The 20,012-nt window shown below is 62.5% G+C and overlaps 1 protein-coding gene across 8 annotated transcripts in view; it reads right to left on the minus strand.

Moving 5' to 3' along the window:
• Nucleotides 1-20,012, minus strand: part of LOC111154209 (nuclear factor of activated T-cells 1) — a 96,244-nt gene that overhangs the window by 61,042 nt on the left and 15,190 nt on the right. For all 8 annotated transcript variants that reach the window (XM_022513659.1, XM_022513661.1, XM_022513660.1 and 5 more), the window contains exon 3: nucleotides 8,740-8,899. In XM_022513659.1, the coding sequence (XP_022369367.1) occupies nucleotides 8,740-8,899 (160 nt within the window). The remainder of the gene's footprint in view (nucleotides 1-8,739; nucleotides 8,900-20,012) is intronic.

The following is a 20,012-nucleotide window of genomic DNA, read 5'->3' on the forward strand; positions in this document are numbered from 1 at the left end:
CACACTTGCCTAACTGCGTGCGCAGGTGTGTGTGCACACGTGCGTGTGAGCATGGCTGTGTGCCTGTGGGGGTGTGCGTGTGCATGATGGCGGTACGTGTGTGTGTGCCTCTGGGTGTGCGTGTGCACGTGTGTGAGCACGCGTGTGCATGGGGGTGCACTACAGCCAGGTACCGAGGTTACACGGTCTCACTGAAGCTGAGAATCCCTCCCGGGAGCAAAGGGTCTGAGGAAGGTCCTAGACCAGGTGTGCCCTCAGGTGACAGCAGGTTTGTGTGGCGCACGTCACCTTCGCGCCTCAGGGCTGAACGGCACTTAGTCACGGACGACAAACGGCTCCAGGGGATTACGCGCTGCTTTCAGGAAAACGAGCTCATTTCTAGAGTTTCCTGCATTTTGACACACAGAATTTTTCTTCTGAATAGTAAAAAGTAAACCATCACCGCCCAGCAAGTGGGTAAGGGTCAGTCGTGTAAGCATTTGGGAAGCACAGACGTCCGGAGGCTGCCCCTCGGGACCACCCGCCAGGCCCACGCGTAGCACGGGGACACGGTCTGCCTCTGGGCTTACACTCACTTCGCCGACAGGCAGCTCGAGTTAACGAGGGACGTGAAAATTGTCAAGGACTTTAACAGTCAACTGTCCACTCAGATAGTGGATTTTATCTCACTCGACGCTGGACGCCCATCTCGAACAAAACACGGACAGAGCAGAGGCGGCCGAGAGGCTCAGGGCTCGACCGTCCCATGGCCACACCTGCTCCCGTGTGCGGCGCCCGGGCCCAAGCACCGTCGGCGTGTCCGCTCTCGCTGCCGGACGTGCTGCGTCGGGGAGGCTCCAGTGGTGCTGACGTCACACGTCTCCAGCTGCCCCGCAGTCCGGGACCGGCACACCTCCCGGAGGAAGGCCCGCGGGTGCTGAGAGCAGGTGCGCAGCATTGGGAGGCTCTGCGGTTGGGAGGCCGGAGCCAGCCTGGTTTTTAGTCGTGACCGAGGGAAATGGAGGCCTCGTCCTTGCCCACGACTCAGCCCCACAGACGCCCTGCCGGCAAACTTACCCGAACGCGTGAGTCCTGGGGCTCCAAGAGCCGGATGGCCTCCTTCTCTGGCCCTGGCAAAGCGAACTTGCCAGGACGCGGAATCTCACGTTCCCAGGGGTCATGGACCCAGTGCACGTGGCTCAGGGGCCCAGGAGAGCCCGCCGCTCGCCCCCTTCATCGTCGAGACCACAGACCTATGCCCACTGACGAGCGGAGCCCGACGACAGGTGGAAGGGCTCGCACGCACAGAGCAAACGATGGCGGTGGAGCGCGGTCAGTGCGCGCGAGCCCTTCCCTCTGCGGCCTCTGCCCCTCAACCAGCACATGTCTGTGCATCAGGGACGGGTCAGGCTCTGATCCAGTGTGGCCCTGCCCTTTGAGCGCAGGGAAATGGGCAGGAGCCCCCAGTGCCAGCGCGGCCATGCCACGGCAGTGCCCTAAGGGTCTTCGTGGAGGGCTTCCGGCCACAGGCGACGAGGGCAGAGCGGAGACTCTACAGACTGGCTCCACTGAAGCAGAGGGCGACGGGCAGAGGCCAGATGGGGGGAGGGAAGCTGGGGTGCACCACTAGCCGTGGCCACGGCAGGACAGCTCCCTGCGGGCAACAGACACTTGGACCCGCTGCCCGCTGGCTCATGGAGCACAGGGTCCCGGCCCACAGCAGGAGCAAAGCTCCTGGACCACCCCCACGGGCCGCTCAGCCCCACCCCTGCGGGCTGACCCTGTGCACGGACGGCGCATCTTCAGATGTGCCCACAGAGCTGGTGTGCGGGGCTCTGCGGACGATGGGGGGACCACACAGACACGCGTGGAAGCCACGGAAAAGAAGTTACATTAACTTCAGAGCAAAGAACGTTCTGCATGGAGACCCTACATTTAGCATTGCTAATTAAAAACGTGCTGAGAAGCCCCGACTTTCTGCTGAGAAAAAAATGATCTAGAAACAGTGCCGAAGGGCCCCAGAAACCATGAGGAAACACTAAGGTGAACCACAGCCGCAAACACACCTTTGGTGATTCCAGACCCCAGAGCAACCCGGGAGCCTGGCCGCAGGGGAGAGACAGGAAACTTCTAGAAACACCTATCCTCGAGGAAAGCCCCATCCACCATGTGGCAGGTGTGACTCAGCACAGGTGTGGGGCTCCCACAGGGACACATCCAGGGCTCCCAGGAGCTCCTGGGACCTGTCCCCAGAGACCTGGACACGCAGGAATGCCCGGTCCCACGAGGTGGTGTCCCTACAGAGGTCACTCACCTGATGCCAAAAGCCTCCCACCCACTTGCCACACAGACGTGCACGGTACGTGGGCTTTCACGGTGGAGAGCACCCACCACGCAGCCCTGGTCACACAAAGCTTGCGTCTGTTACCTCCCCTGATCTCCTTCCGCCCAGGGACCTGCACGCGGGGTCAGTCAGAGTCCCCCGAGGCTGTGCTCCCGGACCCTCTTCTACCTCAGGGCAGTGCCTAGGAGTCCTGGCAGGACAACACCTGGTCAGTTTAACTGTTACTACGGTATGAGGAGGAGGTGTGAACAGAGTGGCAGCTGCAGGTGAACCTTCCAGAAGCCATGCCCGGCCTTGGTGTTAGCCGTCAGTGACCCAGGGGACCGTGGAGGCAGGGCCCCAGCACAAAGGCTGGCGGCAGCGGCACGCAGGCAATGCGACGGGACGTCGGCCTGCGGCCCGGCTTGCTCCTCTCTGGCGGCCAGTGCCACGGGGTCTGGTCAAGGCATGATTGTGTGTCCCGCCCCGGCACAGACGGGCCCACGGGCAGGCTGAGCGGTGTCTGTGCTGACACAGAGCAGAGTGCTCCGTCACAGACAAGAGCCCAGTGTTCTCCCGGAGGACGGGGGCCCGGGGAGAGCCCAGCGCGGCGAGATCACCCCCACTGGTGCTCAGCAGCGCGGGAAGGAAGCGTCCTTCGTCTGGAGACTCCCCCTCAAAGAAACGACAGCCTTCAGAAGGCATAGCCAGAAAAAGGGTGAAAACCGGAGCGCCTGGACAGGGGGTCATCGTCCCCAGCCCATGTCGGCTCCCAGGATCCACGTGCAGGAGACGGGGCCCACAGAGCTGTCGCCCGCGGCCCGTACAACATCTCCCTGACTTCCTGCAAGCACGAGGCCGCGTCGGGGCTGCGGCTCTCCCCACACCGGCCTGTACTCAGCGAGGCCCCGGGGGGACGACACCCAGCGTTTCCTTCTCATGGAGAGAGCTCTGCTCACAGGCCAAACACTGGGCTGTGCCGGGCACCCAGCCTCGGAGCACCTAGCCTCGGAGCACATGGGACAGAGACTTCCCAGCTGGTCTGGCCCTGTGGGCCCCGGCCCTGTGGCTCAGCGCCCCTGGAGAGGGACAGCTGGGGGCATGGGTTTCCCCACTCTGATGTTTTTATTAAGGACGCTTGCTTTTCACCACTGTCCCAGTGGAACCGCCTGACGCCCCCGTCCCGCCCGCACCTGACCTGACGTTTCGGACGCTTGGCCACAGTGAGCACGGACACCCGCCTGTGCCTGGAAAACGGTCCCTTCGAGGACGGCTCAGGAACCCGCCGGTGCTAATTAGAACACCGGGCACGATCACGGGCCAGCAGCAGAGCTTCTGAGCCTGGAACCACCTTATTCTGAAGTCTGGACAGCCCTGAATGAGGAGGCTGGAGCCTCGAATCAGAGGGTTGCGGGCGGCGTCCACTGCTTCGCAACTCACGGACTTTACTCCCAAGGGGGCATCTGGCGCCATGAGGAAAACCCGAGCCACACTTCCACCAGCTCCGCTAAATGATGAAACGTACACAGTTGTTTAAAACCCACAGTTAGGGACCTGCTTGAGGTTACGTGCCGCTGCCACGCGTCCACAGACAGCAACACGACCCCGCGTGTTCCCGCACAAAGACCACGTTTGGTCTGCTGGACACCACAATGTTAGAGGGGCGCGCAGAGTGGAGTATCTCTCTCCATGGCCCCAGGAAGCCCCTTGGGCTTTCCATCGAGGGACAAGTCCTCGCTGGCCGTAAAAGCTGACGGCTCTCTGCACACATGCTGGGCAGGTGCACCGGTCGTGGCCCCGCGGCGTGGGGGGCGCAGCTGGTGCTGGCAGAAGCCTGTGTGCTCTGCAGACCCACTGCTTGGACGCAGCGGCAAGAGGAGGGGCAGCCTGTGAGACACGAGTCCACGTCCTGTGCAGGTCGGCCACGCTGGCCACGGCCGGCCACGGCTGGACAGGGTGGGGCTCAGACCTGCATTTTACCTCCCTTGATGTGGTTCTCAGCTGCGTGGCCGTGGGCTCTGGGGATCCTGACGCTCACACTCAGACGCCCCCGCACGCTTGCCATCAAGTATGAACGTCGTCCGGGAACACCCATCTGTCTCTTCCGTGGAAATCCTGGCTTTCCGGGTGAACAGCCCTGTCCTGCGAGTAGGAGGCAACGCCCACTAGGACGACTCAAGTAAGAACCTCTAGGCCAGACCCCGGAGTGATGGAAACGAGCTGGGAGCACACACGCCCACCTTCGAACCCCAGGACGGTTTCTGGGGGTGCCGGAACCCTCGCTCCTGGGCCACGAGCTGCGTGAAACAATGAGTCACCACGGTGGCCACGGTCCCTGCCGGCTTCCCTGCTATGTCCATGCCCTCGGGCTTCTGCCCTCACGTGGCAGCAAATACCATGTTCTGTGGGGGCCCAGGTAAGCCGAGAAGCCAGGTGCCAGGGAGACACTGGCACCCCAGGGCGCAGCCACACTACCTGCACCCAAGGCCAGACCCCTCGCTGACCACACCTGCGCCTGTGGCCAGGACCCACGCCCCAGCCCCCCCATGCCGCTCACATGGCCGGGAGCCCCCCCCCACGTCCCACAGAGGGTCTATAGCCAATTCCACCATCGCCAGAAAGGGCCTCACTGCCCCTTGACAGTGACCGGGAACCAAAGAGACAGCACACGCTGCGGACCCGACATGCTGCTTCCAACTTCACGAGACCTCCCCTGGGTTTCTGGTTTCAGCGACCTTTGAATTATTCACACACATGAGCCTCCTGTGAGGTGGGTTGGATGTTGTCAAGCACTTGTTTGGGTGACTCAGTAAGCAGAGCTTGGTGGTTTGACCCCGGGTCAGAGATCAGCAATGTCCCCCAGGTCACTGCTTGGGCCCCTGCAGGGCTGGTGGGAACAGGGGACCCTGCTCTGGGGATGGGGCCCAGGGAAACCAGAACCAGCAGAGCGCTGGTGGCAACAAGGTTGGCCCCGGCGAGGGGACCCTGTGGCAAGAGGCCGTGGCGTGACGGCAGCAAACCTGGAGGAGGATCGGCCTTCCCGCACCCCACACCCCCCGAAAGGTGAGGCCCACAGCAGGCCTGCCCTCCCCGCCCAGGACCCAGAGGCTGGGCCTCTGAGAACCCAGGAGGCCTTGCTCTCAGGCACACCAAGCTGCCGGCCCCTGGACAGGCGCAGACTGACCTCCTGGGCTTGGGACGACACCCAGGGTGCAGGGTGGGCAGCCTAGAGGGCCCAGGAGCACGGACCGCTGTCATCCTTCCCGACTATGGGTATGAACACGGGAGCTCAGAAGAAACAATGCGGGCCGGGGCCCCACAGGCCCGCTCCAGCACCCGCCCGCTGAGACTCTCTCAGGCCGCACACGGAAGCGTGCAGGAACCACAAGAACACTGAAAGGCCTTCCCCACCCCGCAGCCCTGCTCTGACTGTGTCTGAGAGGATGCCGCACGTGTCGCCGTGTGTCCTGGATACAGGCTGCGCAGCTCCTTCCTGCGGTCACTGACGCTCCGGAAAAGGAGCAGGTCCTCCCTCTGGGGCCCAGCGGGAGCACCTCCGTCTGCAGAACACGACTGCTGTGATGGAGATGCCTGGGGTCGAAAGTCTGGTTAACGGCGGCAGGTGTGGGTACCACGTGTTTTTATCAGGCTCCCCGGTGCCTGCGACGGCTTCCGTCTGTCCGGACCAGAGCCCACCTGCCGCAGACCCACCAGCCGCAGGGCAGCTGGTGGGCTACGTGGCTTCGCAGGAACTCCCTGGCGTGGCCCAGCTCCTGCAGAGGCAGCAGCGGGCGTGGCGCAGGAGACCGCGTCAGAGGATACGCGAAAATAGCTCAGCACAGGATAAAACCTTGTGGTTAGTGTGCTCTTGCGGCAACGGGAGGCTTTTCTATTTTCATTTGCTTTATAATTGTGTGCAATTTCTATTTTTATCCAATTTGTGGTCCACCAACTGAAAAAGAAAGCAAACCCCCAAAAGCCCCTCTTCGTAACTGCTTACCTTACCCCTGCACGGATACACACTCACTGCTGCGGGCCCGTCAGAAAGCCCCAGATTACTAATTTCCCAGGAGAAGTGCTGCCAGCGCCTGGCGTTTTCTGTTGAGCACCATTTACTGTTTGCATTTCACCTGCAAGGTTACGGGGGTTCACCCCCTTTAAACACACAACCAGCCCTTCCATCTGCCTTCACTTAATCTGAAATAATTTGCAACGTATTTCAAATACTGTTTCAAGTTGTTAATTTCTCCAAAATGTCTCAATTCTCCCCGTAATGTCTACACTGACAGATGAACATCATTCTGAGGCTGGGGCGGTGGGGGGGGTGGTTTCCAGTAAGGTGTGAGCGGCAACAGCAGCCCCCGGGGCCAAGGGGCTGCCTTCCCTAGTCCTCCAGGAGTCCTCCCTCGAGGGAGCCCAGAGGCGGTCCCCAAGGAGTCCGGAGCTTTGCATTTCAAAACAAAAGGTAATGTTTGCAGGCGGCTCCCCCCAGGGCAGGACCCAGGCCCCTTGCTGCTGCAATTTCAAGAAATGCAACCACTGGCCATTATTCCTCTGCTGCCCAATTCTCTCTTCTCCCAGAGCTGCTTTATTCCCACGCGCACCGGCCCACTCTGCTCCGAGCAGCAGCAGCGGGAAAGGGAGTTAAGTGTCCAGTCACGGAGCTCGGCTAACGCGGCATTGCCCGTCCTCCGTCCTCCAGGGAGGTGAGGCTGAATACGTCCAGCCGGCTGCCGTGTGCGGACGGTCCCCGGCCAAGCAAGCAGCGCTAACTGGCACCGAGCACGCGGCCACAAACGCCGCCCCACGCCCTCCCAGCAATCCCACGCTGCTGACTGCCGCCTGGGCAGACGGCTCTCTCGCTGGGGCTCCATCCCTGGCAGGATTTCTTCTTATCTAAATGGCATAAAATAAAGACACAGGTGCCCTGCTGAGCACCCTTCTACCCGCCTCATTCCCCCAATGACAGGTTGGGGCCCACGGGTCGGCGGGGGCATGGGGGGGACAAACTTGCCCCGTCTACCACCTGGAGCTCTGGGCAGGAGAGTAAAGCCGTCCGCACGTAGCCATCGAGAGTCCCGCCACTGGGCTGGCCAGGAGGGTCAAAGCTTGTCGGCAACGTGTCAAAGTCCACTGACGTCCACACAGCAGCCAAGCTCCGTGCCCACACGTCCTCCCCGGGGTGAAGGGTGACACCTTTGGGCAGTGGACACTACCTGTGTCTTGGCTACCAAGGGGTCCCCAGGCGTCCAATGACAAATGTTCCAACTCGAAAGCCAAGAACCTTATTCCCCTCCAAGTGTCTGGGGTGGGAGATCTGCTCCCGGAATCACCCCCTGCATGTGGAAAGGAGACCCCAGCCCAATCCCCACTGCGTGTGGCTTCTCTTCCCTTGGATGCTCCCCGATGCCCGGAGCCTCCCGGCAGGTCCTCTATCCCTCCCACGTCCTGTTTGAGGAATCCCAAAGCAGGGAAAAGGACAGACGCCACGCTGGGAAGCCGACGGGACCAGCCCATGGGCCCACCCAGGAGCTCCGGCCCCGTGGTCTGTGTGGGGCAGAGAGCGCTCCTGGGCCAGGGGCCACACCGGGAAAACTCCACCTTCTCCAAGGAAGGAGTCTTTAAATCAACCTTCCACACCGAAGGGGGGGTCGCGTCCACGGAACTCCCGCAAACGCTGGCCAACGCTCTTCGGAACTGGCTGTTAGGAGACCCCTGGGATGCGGGGCGGCTGACGGCCACCCCAGGCTGAGCAGAGGAGGGGAGGGGAAAACACGGGCGAGACCCTGGGCAACGAGCTCTGTGAAGCCACGTGGGCGGCCCTCCTTGCCTCTGACGACACGTATCTCCTCAAAAATAAAACATCTTCGTTTCAAGGTTATATTTATTTTCTTTTAAAACTGCTATTCCAGAACACCTTAAAAAAAGGAAAAAACCCCAAGGCTGAGTCTCCTAAGACTGGTGGAAGGTGCCCCCATCCACATGGCCCACCCGCGCTACCAGGGACGTGAGGCAGACCCTCGGGTTGTTTCCCAGCTGTCCCATCCCGTCTGAACCAGACTGCCCCGGGGGATACGAGGCACAGGCAGTGTCTGTGTGGACGCGGCAACAGCACACCCTCAGCCACCCACACGAGGCCCAGGCCACGGCCCCACCGACCATGGCCTGGCGCGCGGACTCCCCCCTGCGGGCTTTGGGACTCACTGGAGAGGCTTCCCGTTTTCACACAAAGCTAAGGGTCCGTGACGGCAGCTACAGGGTCCCCATGCTCCGCCACCGCGCACGGAGAAGCACAGACCACGGGGGCCCACGCCGCGGAGCTCACACGCCTGGCCGAGGACGGGAGAAGCCACGCCGGCTGCTGCCACGGGGGGCCGCTCCGGCCACAGCTCCCGCCTCTGGGCTCGGGCACGTCCCCCAGGGAAAGACCCCGGTACCTGCACGCTGGGGTGTCCTCCGGCCGACGCCTTCACGGCCCCCCGGCTCCCCTCTGTCTCGTAGTGGGCTCTGTGGTGGGGCTTGGGTTGCACCTCGATCCTCAGCTCGTAGGGTCCCGAGCGCGACGGCAGCTGCCAGTCCAGGGCCGGGAGCGTCGGGCTGAAAGGGACACACAGGGCATTGCAGACGGCGCCGAGCGCGGCCCCAGCACCACACCCCGGTAACGTCCCTGTCAGGAGGACAAGGTAGAGCCACCGGCTACGGGAGGAGGATGACGCCACGGCCGGTCTGGTCTCCGGGACGACGTTCTGGAACAAGAAGGGAGGGAAACACCCTCCACGCGTGACCCTTCCCTCGTGATAACGCTAATTATGAACCTCCTTGTCAGACGGGTTCCAGAGCTGAAGACCTTTCCAAAACCACCAAAGTAAGAGCCTGTCCTGAGAGCCAGGAGCCCCGCCCCAATGCCCCCGTGTGCAGGACCTCACGGTCTGGACTCGGCTGGTCCCTTCTGCACGGTGTGACCCCAGCCCCTCAGCCCCGCAATCCGTGCACGACACAGGACAATTCTAGTCAAGACCACGAGGACATGGGGAAACCACGGTGCCACACACTGTCACCCGTGTGAGCTGCTTTATCGTCCTGGTGCTGGGGAGGGGACAGGGATGGTGTGTGGCAGGTGCCAGTGCCTGTGTGACGAGCCCATAGGAAGCACACCGGCCTGTAGCGGCACAGACGATGAACGTGAGATTTTGCAAAAGGAGGCGCCCGGCCACTTGAATCCAGGTCCCGCTCTCCCTACAGAGGATGCCTCTGGGTCTCACCCTGTAAACCGGTAACGGTCAGCCATAAGGAGCTGCAACTGTGATGTCCCCACAGGACCGGGGTCTGGCCCAGCGGCCGCCTCTCTCCCCAGAGCCCGTGTCTACGCTCGGCCATCCTGCCTGCCATGCCCGTTTTTGATTCGGTTTCAATGAGATGAAACCTGAGGCCCGGGGTCTGGCTAGCATGTTTCTCACTGTGTAGACAAATGTCAGGGATCCCTAGAGAAATTGACCCAGCGCCGCGACCAATTAAAAGTGGGACAAAGGGGCGCCTGGGTGGCTCAGTGGGTTAAAGCCTCTGCCTTCAGCTCAGGTCATGATCTCAGGGTCCTGGGATCGAGTCCCGCCTCGGGCTCTCTGCTCGGTGGGGAGCCTGCTTCCACCTCTCTCTCTGTCTGCCTCTCTGCCTACTTGTGATCTCTCTCTCTGTCAAATAAATAAATAAAATCTTTAAAAAAAAATTAAAAAATTTAAAAATTAAAAAAAAAAAAGTGAGACAAAGACACGTGTGTGTGGAGAACCCGCGTCTGCCCAGGACAGGGCCAAAGTCTGCGGGAAACACCAGGGTCCTGAGCAACTTACGGAGCCGCCCAACGGGACTTCCTGACGACGGGAAAGCCACAGTGCGGTCGCGGGCATTTCCCAGACGCAGTATCAGCCACTCGCCCGACTTCCGGGGACACTGCCACGCGGAAGGAGAAGGGCCTTTGGGAGCCTCGGGAGGGGACGTGGTGGTCAGAGACCGGGCACAGGACGCCTGCCCGCGGCCAGTCGGAGCACCCCCGGCCCTGGCCCCGAGCTGCGCGATCTCACGCACGCTGTCTGCCTCGGCCAAGACCGTCCGACGCTGTCCGCGGCGAAGACAAAAAAGCTTAAGTCTGTCCACCTCCTGAGAGAGAAAGAGCTGAAGACGGGGTGGCAACCAGTCCCCAAAGTTTGGGTGAAGGGCACGTGCCGTGAACATGACGGAGGACGACGTCCACGGCGCTGACGAGCCTCGGGCCTCGGGTGGAGTCTGCACACCCTGTGCGTGCCCCGACCGTGCAGTGACAGGCGATGGAAGCGGCCGTTCGAGTGAATTCAGCGGCTGGGAGGCGAGGCCCGAGCCTGGAGAGACGGGAGGCCCCACGGCCTCGGCCTGCGCCCCCGCAGAGGAGCACCTGTGGATGCTGTGGCCTCAGCCCAGCTCCGGGCTTTCTGCTGAGCGCCACGGAGCGGCGCGTACCCGGGGCCCCCGCGGGTGACGTGGCTCTTCCAGAAGCCACACGGTCAGCGCAAACAGGAAACCTCGGGCCGCGGACCACGGACACCATCTGCCGTGGCCCACGCGTGCACACTCCTGTGTCTCCACAGCCGGGCGTGCGTGCGTGAGCGTTCTCACGGGAAAGGGACACATTGTGACAAAACGGCATGCAGGACTGGATACCCCCGCTTTTTCTTAAACTGAAGACGTCTCCAGCATCCGAGCGTTTAGTTAAAACGACACGACATCACGACACCCTCCCGCGGTCACTGATCAGCACCGCGCCGGCCGCTGCGAGAGGTGAAGGTCCCGAGTGAGGTCTGGGCCACCTCCGGCCACTGCTGCAGCCCAGACACGGGCTCCGTCCAAGAGGCCACGCACTCGAGGCTCCCCACATGTCTGTAGACGGCAGCCGGGGACGCTGGGGCCCCCCGGGACCTCGCGGATGCCACTTCTCCGCAGGTGCAAGCCGCGGGAGCAAAACCACCCCCTGAGCTCTGGCAACGCCTCCGAAGCACCGCGAAACCTCCAGCCCGGCCCCGAGAGCCGGCTCCCGCCCGGCTGACCGCCAGCGTCCTTGGGGTCGCCCGCCGCCACAGACCGTACTCACCCTTCCCGGCCCGCTCGGCACGCGCGTCTCACAGGTAACGATTTACGCTTTCTCGGGCGGTGGGACGTGGTCTTGGGAACTCCGTGTGGAACACTAGCTCACAGCACGTGACCCAGGAAGAGCGCTCGGCGGGGCGACAGGAGCCGGCCTGAGTGCCTTAACTCGAGGCGCCAACGCATCTCATCCCCAAAGCCAACGGGCCCAGGTGCAGCCACCGGGCCTGGCACAGAGGGGCCTCTGGGAGGTCTGCAGCCACGAAGGCGCACATCCCACGGACACCCTCCTGGGTTTTCTTCTAGAAGCATCTGTTCCAGAAAAAGCCGAGCAGCCCCTACAAGCCACACGGTTTCCCTGAATTCTGGAACGGTTGATGCCTGTAACAAGACGAGCACGGTGCCGTCTCGCTCAGCAGCACGGAAGGTCACTGAGGGGCAGAGCAGAGACCCAAGTGCCCTCTTGTCCCCCAGAACCCACCAGGGTCCAGGCACTCACGTGGCAGACAGGCTTGGGGATGGCAGCTGAGGGGGAGCTCGGCAACTTTCTGTGAATCTGGAATTCTTACGAAACCCAGAGTTTTGGAGATGCCTGTTCCTGTGGCCTGGCCAGCTCGGGCGATCTCCGGTTGTGAGGTCGAGCCCCAGCCAGAGTCTGCAGTCCGCGTGGGAGGGTCCTTCAGAGTCTCTCCCTCTGCCTCCGCCACCCCCCCAAATAATAGAAGAAATAAATTAATTTTTAAAATCCTCATCCTCGTGCTTGGGAAACAGAAGCTCAAGCCCTGTGCCCATTAACTATTGTCACCACCCCCAGAAGAGGGCAGTGAGCTAGGGTCGCCCATGGGCCCCTGCCTCCCACCCTGAGTCAGTGCTGAGGGCCCGCTGGGTGCGGCCCCGGACACAGCATCACTCCCCACCTGGGGTAGGGTCTCCCGCGCCAGTCGCCCACCCTCCCCTTCCGCCGGGAGTTCTCGGCCCTGCAGGTGGGAGACCCGGCTGACCCTGCCCTGTGTGCTGGGGCGCCCGTGGGACAGCACGAGGGGAGCGGGTCACAGTCTCCCCTGCGCCTCTTCTGTGTGTGGGCGAGGCCTCCTGCGGGGAGAAGGGGCCCCACACTCCCAGTCTGAATCAGCCCTGCCCGCAGAGCCGCTGGCACAGCCCATTTCCCACGAGAAAAGCCTTTCAACTTCTGCTGAGCCTCTGTGCTCCCTCCCCATAGGAAAGCACGAAGGGATTTTTTTTAAACGCTCAGTGCACGGCACCTCGACACCGATGTGCTGTGATCTGAAGTAGAAAACACCTAGAGTTCCGCCCCTCTTGGCCCCGCCAGGGTGGAGCCCTGGAGCGGCTGTCCCGTGTCCCCCGCGAGGTCCCTCTGTGTGCCGCCGCGGGCTGCCTGCTCCATGCCTCGCCCGGACGCTGAACTCAACACCCTTCTGGCCGACCCTCCCGGGCGCTCCGTGACCAGCTCATGGGCAAAGCCGGACACCGCGCGGTGTCTGCGGTTCCCTCCAGCGTTTCTGCGTGGGGGACCCAGCAAGCCCGGGGGGCCCGACCACTGGGAAAAACGCTGAGCTGTGGGCGACTGTCTGCACCTGGAGCCCCAAACCAATGTGATCCTGACGACACCGGCCCAGGGCTCAGAAATCGCCTCCAGACCTCATCTGAGTCCCACAGTGCAGCGGCCGCCCTGGCCAGCAGCCGTGGCTAACGGGGCCGAAGCAGGACTTAACGATTTACACCATCTCAACAGTGACCACTGACACCCGAGGAGGACACCAGACGTCTGCCTCCAGAGGAAGGCGCACTCGCCATTTTGCCAAAAGCTGAGGCCAGAATTCCGGCAAACACTCAGATTCAGCACCAACTGGAAAAAACAGAGCAAATCAAAACAGGGCATTCCCCAGGACAGACGAGCACGCCAAGCAACACCACGGGGGCAGCTGTGGGAATCCAGCCCGGGTGGGGGGCCTGATGGCTCACGGTCCCGCGATTCCAAACACAAGTCCCCAGTTTGAAAGACCCGCATCGCGTATGTCGGTGCGGTAACAACGGGACGGCGGGGCCGCACGCTGAGACAGCCTGGGCGGGGGGGGGGGGGGAAGTGCCCCCGAGTCAGGGGGCCCTGTTCTGAGTGTTGCCCACGGTTTTTGGCAGTAGGAAGCGGAGCGTGGTTGTCACGGACGAGGCGAAGCGCACGACCTCGGCCGCTGTGGTCGTCTGGGCCGGGGGCTGCCGTGGCTCACTCTGCTTCTCGTTTTCCTAGAGTTTCAGTGTCTACGGCCGAGAACGTTACTTGGAGAGCTGGAAACACAACCCGGTCTCCAAGGCCCAGCTTCCTCCTGCTCCTCGCCGGCCCGGTGAGGTGCCCAGTCTGGAAAGCGCCTAGAGCCACGGCGCCCGGCGGCCCTCCTGGGATTCCCTGGGATGCCACGGCCACGGGGTCTGGAAACTGTGTGCACAGTCGGCCGGTTCCAGGAACCTCAGGGTTTCCTGCTGCGGCTGGAGCCCAGAGGCCAGGCGAGCCTTCCGCCTCAACAGTCCGGGTAAAATCCCTTCACTTCTGAAGTTCCCAGGCCCTCGGGCCGACACAGACTTACTGCTCAGAGGAAAGCTAAAGGCTTTCATGAGTCCTATTTTCCTGAAGTAGCTGAGACTGTAAACTCGGCACTCGGCAGACTCAGACCCGCCCGAAAGAAGGACATTAGAAACCGAAGGAAAGTGATATTATCAGAGTAGCACCACGCGTTTTCTCAGGGTCTGCGGCCAGAGGCCTGCTCTCCGCTCCTTGTTTGTTTTGGTTTCCCTCTCCTTTTGAGCAGGGGTTATCCCAGGTTCTCAGGCCCTCAGGCAGGGGCTCTGGGCACAGAGGCTGCGGGGCAGGGCTGCGCCGGGACCACACATGAGCGTGGCCTGGGCCCACCCACCTCCAACCCCAGCTCTGGGCTGAGAAAGTGCCTCCCACACACGGGAGGTCAACCTTCCCGGAGCCCGGCCCTGAGGCCTGTCCTGAGGGGACAGGTGGGTCCACCCAGGACAAGTCCTTGGCCAACAACCCAGAAGTGGTTCCCGGGGTTTCGGGCAGGCACCCCTCCCTGGGCTCATCCTCCCGGTGCGGCCCACCCTCTGGGGCGCCTCCCTCCCGCCTTCCCACAGAAGGCCAGAGGGAGGAGCAGACTCTCCCTTCAGTGAAAGGGCGGTGGGGACAGGAGTGGGGAACGGACCTCCCGTAGGACGTCACTCCCAGGAGCCCTGGAAACTCTTGGGCCCTCTGGGCTGTCGCCTCACTCACAGCCCCCTCTGCTCTGCCACCAAAGGTGACACTGAGCAGGACCTAGGACAGGCCGACAGCAGGGAACACGGCAGCCAGGAGGAGGCAGGAAAGGCACAAGGGGGCCAGGAAGGCCTCCTCCGCAGGCTCCCGAGTGAGGAGCGGGGAGAGGCCCTGCGGCCATCGGTCGTCCCCACTCCCCCAGCCCCCAGTCCTCCCCTCTGGCCAGTGACGCGTCCTGGGATACCACGACCCTGCCAGGAGGCCTCTGGCCCGCATGCCACCTCCCTGGGCCCCATGTGCAGGCTCAGAAGCGGGGAGCCCAGAGAGAGCCCCTGCCCGTCTTCCCCTGCTCCCGGCGGCCCGGCCAGTCCTGTGTCTGTCCCGTCACGAGCGCAACTCATAATCAGCCACAGGCCGAGAGCACAGGGAGAGGGAACAGCAAGGCCTCCGCGCAGGGACGGTTCTGACGACCCAGCGGTCCCTCGGCGTCCTGCCTACAGGCCCCATCGGGGTAAGGAGACCTCCAAGGAGGCAGCGGCCGTCTTCCAGCTCTGGGACCCCCACGGTACCCTCGTTCAGCACCTCTACTGCAAGGACACGTCTCCAAGCCACCGTGACCCCATGACCCCAGATCCACGTCCCACCTGCGGGCTGCCCTGCACCCAGATGGGCGGGGGTGGGCTTCCCGTCCACACCTTGGGGCCGCAGCCTGCCGTGCCTCTGCCCTCCGGAGACGCAGGCCCTCCTCACCCCACACATAGATCTACAAACCCCAGACGGTCCCTACACACAGAGAAGGAGCCTTTGTCCGGACGCCCAGACGCAGACGGAGCAGCGAGAGGGAGCCGCCGGCCAGGGGGTGCCAGCCTCACCCGAGAGAGGGGGACCCCGCGTTCAAACCTCGTTCCTGCCGCACGCGTGCCCGCCCCCCCGCCCCCGGACTGTGGATGCGGCAGGGGTGGGGGCACTCAAGGAGGAGCACGGCGGGCACAGGGCGTGGCGGAGGGGGACGGCAGGCTGGGCCTCAGGGGACGGCGTTCTGGCCGTCCCTGTGATGTGCCACAGCCCTCAGCTCCCGCGGCAGACGCCTGCGCGCCCCCGACCGTCCCCCCAGGCTCCGAGCGCTGCCAGTACCCTTTGGCAGAGGGCACTCCCAGATGGCTTACAGAAGCCGAGAAATCCGGAATCTCCAAGTTCCCGCAGGATGGGGCACGAAGGAGGCGTGAAGCCTGCAGAGCGGCTCCAAGACAGCCGCCCGGTAATGCCCCGGTCACTCGGTCCCCTCCACTCCAATAGGGGACCTGCGGCACAGCCCAGACGGCTCAGATGCTTGGCTCTGAGACTGCAGGGCTCGGGGCCTGTGCTGGCCATCAAGCTCTTCCCCCTCGAGACACACGATGCCTTCCCTGGCACCAAGCTCCTTGGCCCCCACACCCAGGGGGAGGGACACGCCAGGCTCTCAGGCCCCGGAGCTCACCCCTGATGGCGCCACAGGGCTCTGAGCTGGGAACAGCACACCCGTTACAGCAAACCTGCCCCACGGACAGCCATAGTCACCGTGGACAGTGACGCCAGGAGAAAACCAGCGTTTTCCAGCAGCGTGCGCCCCCTCTGCGCATGACCACACCCTGTGTTATCCTACTGACCGGTCACAGGCTCTGGCCACAGCCCGCTTCGACCTACAAGCACCGGAGAGTAGATGGGCCGTCCGCCTCAGCGGCCTGCAAAGCCACCGCTGGACAGAGCTGCAGAGCCCCCAAGCCTCCCTGACCCCAAGGGTGGGAAAGGCTGTGCACGGTTCCCTGATTCTCAGCTCCGCGTGTGTTTTTGTGTTCCCGAGGGGAAGCTGCTCCGGGGCTGGAGGGAGTCAGTGCTGCCCCCAGTGGGGTCCAGGGGCACCTGGATGCCCGGGCCCTCTCAGCACTGAGCCAAACACACTGGGACACGTGGGGCTCGGGGCACACACCCTCTCAGGACACCTGTCCCCGCAGCCTATGTGGGGGCGGCATGCAGACCCCGCACCGACCGCGTGAGAAGGCAGACCTGAGGCAGGTTGCTTTCTTTATTGAAAACCAGCCCAGTCCTGTGACTGGAACCCCAGCTCCCAGACGACGGCCCAGAACAACTTGTAAACGAGTAAACCCCGGCACGATCTGTAAGCGCGCTCCGTGTAAATGACCCAGAAACACGGGCAAGTAAGTCCCGCTTTGCATGGAAGGTCCAGTCTGGAACGAGGACAGTCAGTCTCCCGACTCACTGTGACCCCGGGGCAGACGCTTGGCCGCACACACGTGGTGGGGGTGGGGGGTGCACGATCCCCTCACACACACTTTCCTCAGAGGAAAACGTCTGAGCAGAAATGATTTCTGATTTGTCTGTGGTCACGGACAACGTCTCCGGATCCTTCCTCCCAGCCAGGTCTCCTCACGGTCTGCGAAACCTCGGTGCGGGGCACACGTGACGGCCCCAGGGACGCGGGACGCCCGAGCACAGCCCGGCCCCCCCGCCGTGCACAGGATGGATGTGAGCAGGACGAGGACGGGCGTGGGTCAGACGGACAGCGGAACCTCCCGCGGCTCACGACTCAGTGGTTTCACTTCAAAATCCAACCGCAGAGCCGTAAAGATCCAAACTATTTCTCTGCTCCAGGAGCACACGAGTACGTGAGTTCCTTTCTCCTGCTGTGCCATTAACGGACACTCACGACATCACATCAAAAGCAGAAGGAAGGGCCACATCCTGCGCACACAACCTGGGAAAGGCACCGGAGAGGTCGGGCAGACGCTCCCCAGCCTCCCGCCTGTGGCCAGCGTCCACGAACCGGAATGCAGACCCCGGGCTCATCTCAAGCTGGGAGTCAGGACGCACCGCAAGGAACCTTCTAGAGCGTCAGCCGTGAACTCTGAGAAACCAGAAAGAAGACTCACAAGACGGAACGTTGTCCAAGGCTCTGAGAAGCTGCTCAGAGCTCAGACCTCTCCCATCACGCCTTCCGTGGCAAGCAGTGCACACGCGGCCCTCCCAGCCCCGCCCCTGCACACGCAGTTCTCCCCAGCCCCCATCTCTGCACACACAGTCCTCCCCGACACCAACCCCACCCCCAGCACCCCCACCTCTGCACACACACCAGCGGCCCCAGCAGGGGCATCAAGGCTGACCTGTGAAGCTGGCGTTCCCACCGGCAGCCTCACCCCAGAAACCGTCTCTTCTGAACGAACTTACAATTCTGGGTTTTCGGGGGGCGGAGGGACTCTAGCAGGTCATTGCGATTTCTGTGCCTGTCCCAAGCTTTAAGAACAGGTACGTCATTCTGTTAAACTCTACAAAAAATTTAGACTATAAAACTATGAAGTTCTGTCAAATGCTACGGTTAGCTTCACCGACGTAACACAACTTCATCAAAGGCAGGAAGAAGGATCGTCTTTGACTGCTGCGGGCCTATCAGAATGCTCTGCGCGCGGGGGTGGGGCTGGGGTCACCGTAAAGGTTGTCTGGAGAAAGAAACCCCCCACCCAGGTAAAAGATCCCAAAGCACCCAAAGTCCTTGGGAAAGGCTGGTGCGGCACACTTTCATTAAAAAGGTCCTTTTCCTGGCAGGATGGAGTTAAAACCACACGCAGTGACAGGAAAGGCAGACGGGTGGCAAATCTTCCGTTCCAGATTCTAGAGACCGTGCAAAACGCGGCCCTGGGGCTGCTCAGTGGAGACCCTGCTGGCGTCCCCGGAGCGGGCGGGAGTGCGACAGGAAGTCTGGTCGGGCCACCCTCGCCTGTGGGGACAACGCCCTGACCTCTTGTTTGACCCTGGCCCCAGCTGCCCCGGGGAGCCAGCTAACAGGACCAGCGGGAACAGAACAGGGACCAGGAAACACATTTCTATGTGGAACCAAAACAGGGGGAAAGGTTAGCTTCCCACCTCCTGAAGGGAGCTGGGGGCCTCCACGGGTTTTGTTTGCCAGCTGAGCTCACAGGAATGTCGGGCGCCCGCTCCCCCCACCTCACCCCACTCTGCGACGGGGCATCTGCCCCCCAGGACCACGCGATCCCTGCTGGAGGTCCCAACACAATGGCGGCAGCGCGTCCGGAACGCGCAGTCAGACTCGCCTGGTCAGCACCCACGGTGACCCGCCCGGAGCCCTGATCCCCGAAGACGCCCCCAGCCCAGCGAGCCTCCGGGGAGCAGGCAGCGGGCCGCGGTCAGAGGCGCCCTGCCGTCCTCAGCAGATGCAACGCTAGCTGTTCTGGGCCGAACTCTGTCCCCCGAGATTCAGGGCTCAGAGTCCTCACCCCGGGACCTCAGAACGTGACCGTGTGTGGACACAAGTCACGTTCTCGTGCGATCACTGGGTGGGTCCTGGTCTAGTGGCTGGCGTCCTCATAAACTGGGGACATGCGGGCACAGACACGAGCACAGAAGAGGTGCAGCTGTCTGAGCCTCAGAAGGAGCTGCCCCCCGCCGGCGCCCGAACCTCCAACCCCAGAAAACCAACGTGTGTTGGGAGCTGCCGGCCAGTGGTGCCATGACCACAGCCCAGCACAGACCGACACATGGGGCCGAGCGACACGGCCACGCAGCCCTGTGCCTTGGAGACCAGACCACCTGCAGTCCTGACCGCAGGGTCCAGAGAGGGCCCAGAGTCACGAGACTGTGGCCTTCATGGTCCATGAAATCGCAGGCGGTGGGGAACTGCACCGGGGAGCCTGGTTCGAGCTAGTTGGCTTCCAACTAATCTTATTTTTACTTAATAATTATAGAGAGAATACAGTGGGCATAACCTGTTCTTAAATTTTTTTAAACACCTCCAAACAGGTTTTTAAAAACTTTCCATGTCATGCATTAAAGCCTGGTGCTGAGATGCGCTTGTCTGATGAGACGTCTTCCTACCCTCGTTTTGTCTTCACTGACACCTCGTCTACACCACGCGCCACTAGAAAGGGGGTGCTGACCGTCTCAGTGTCCTAGGGACTGTCCGTGTCCTGCTGGGGTTTTGCCACAGACTTTCAGAAGGTGCAGCTGGGCCTGCCTGGAACCTATAGCTCAATGACCCCCTTGCAGCCCACCGGGTCCCAGGCCCTTGCCCCGACACGGCTCTCAGCAGAGCCGCCCACACGCACAACTGCGTCACGCTGCCGGCTGGCCTTCCTCACCGCAGGGCGCGCGCTGCTGGAACCCGCGGGTCCCTCTCCCCGGAGCTGCTTCCAGAAGGGGCTCCAGCAGAAGAGCGACAGGGAACATGACGGCGGAGCCCAGGATGCCGGGCCCCACGCGAGCAGCTGTGCTTCCCGGGGAGGGGGGCACACCCGCGAGGGAGGCACGTTTCACGCCTGA

This window comes from Enhydra lutris, unplaced genomic scaffold (genome assembly GCF_002288905.1).
Source record: "Enhydra lutris kenyoni isolate GAN:26980312 unplaced genomic scaffold, ASM228890v2 scaffoldscaffold36, whole genome shotgun sequence".
NCBI classification, from domain to species: Eukaryota; Metazoa; Chordata; class Mammalia; order Carnivora; family Mustelidae; genus Enhydra; species Enhydra lutris.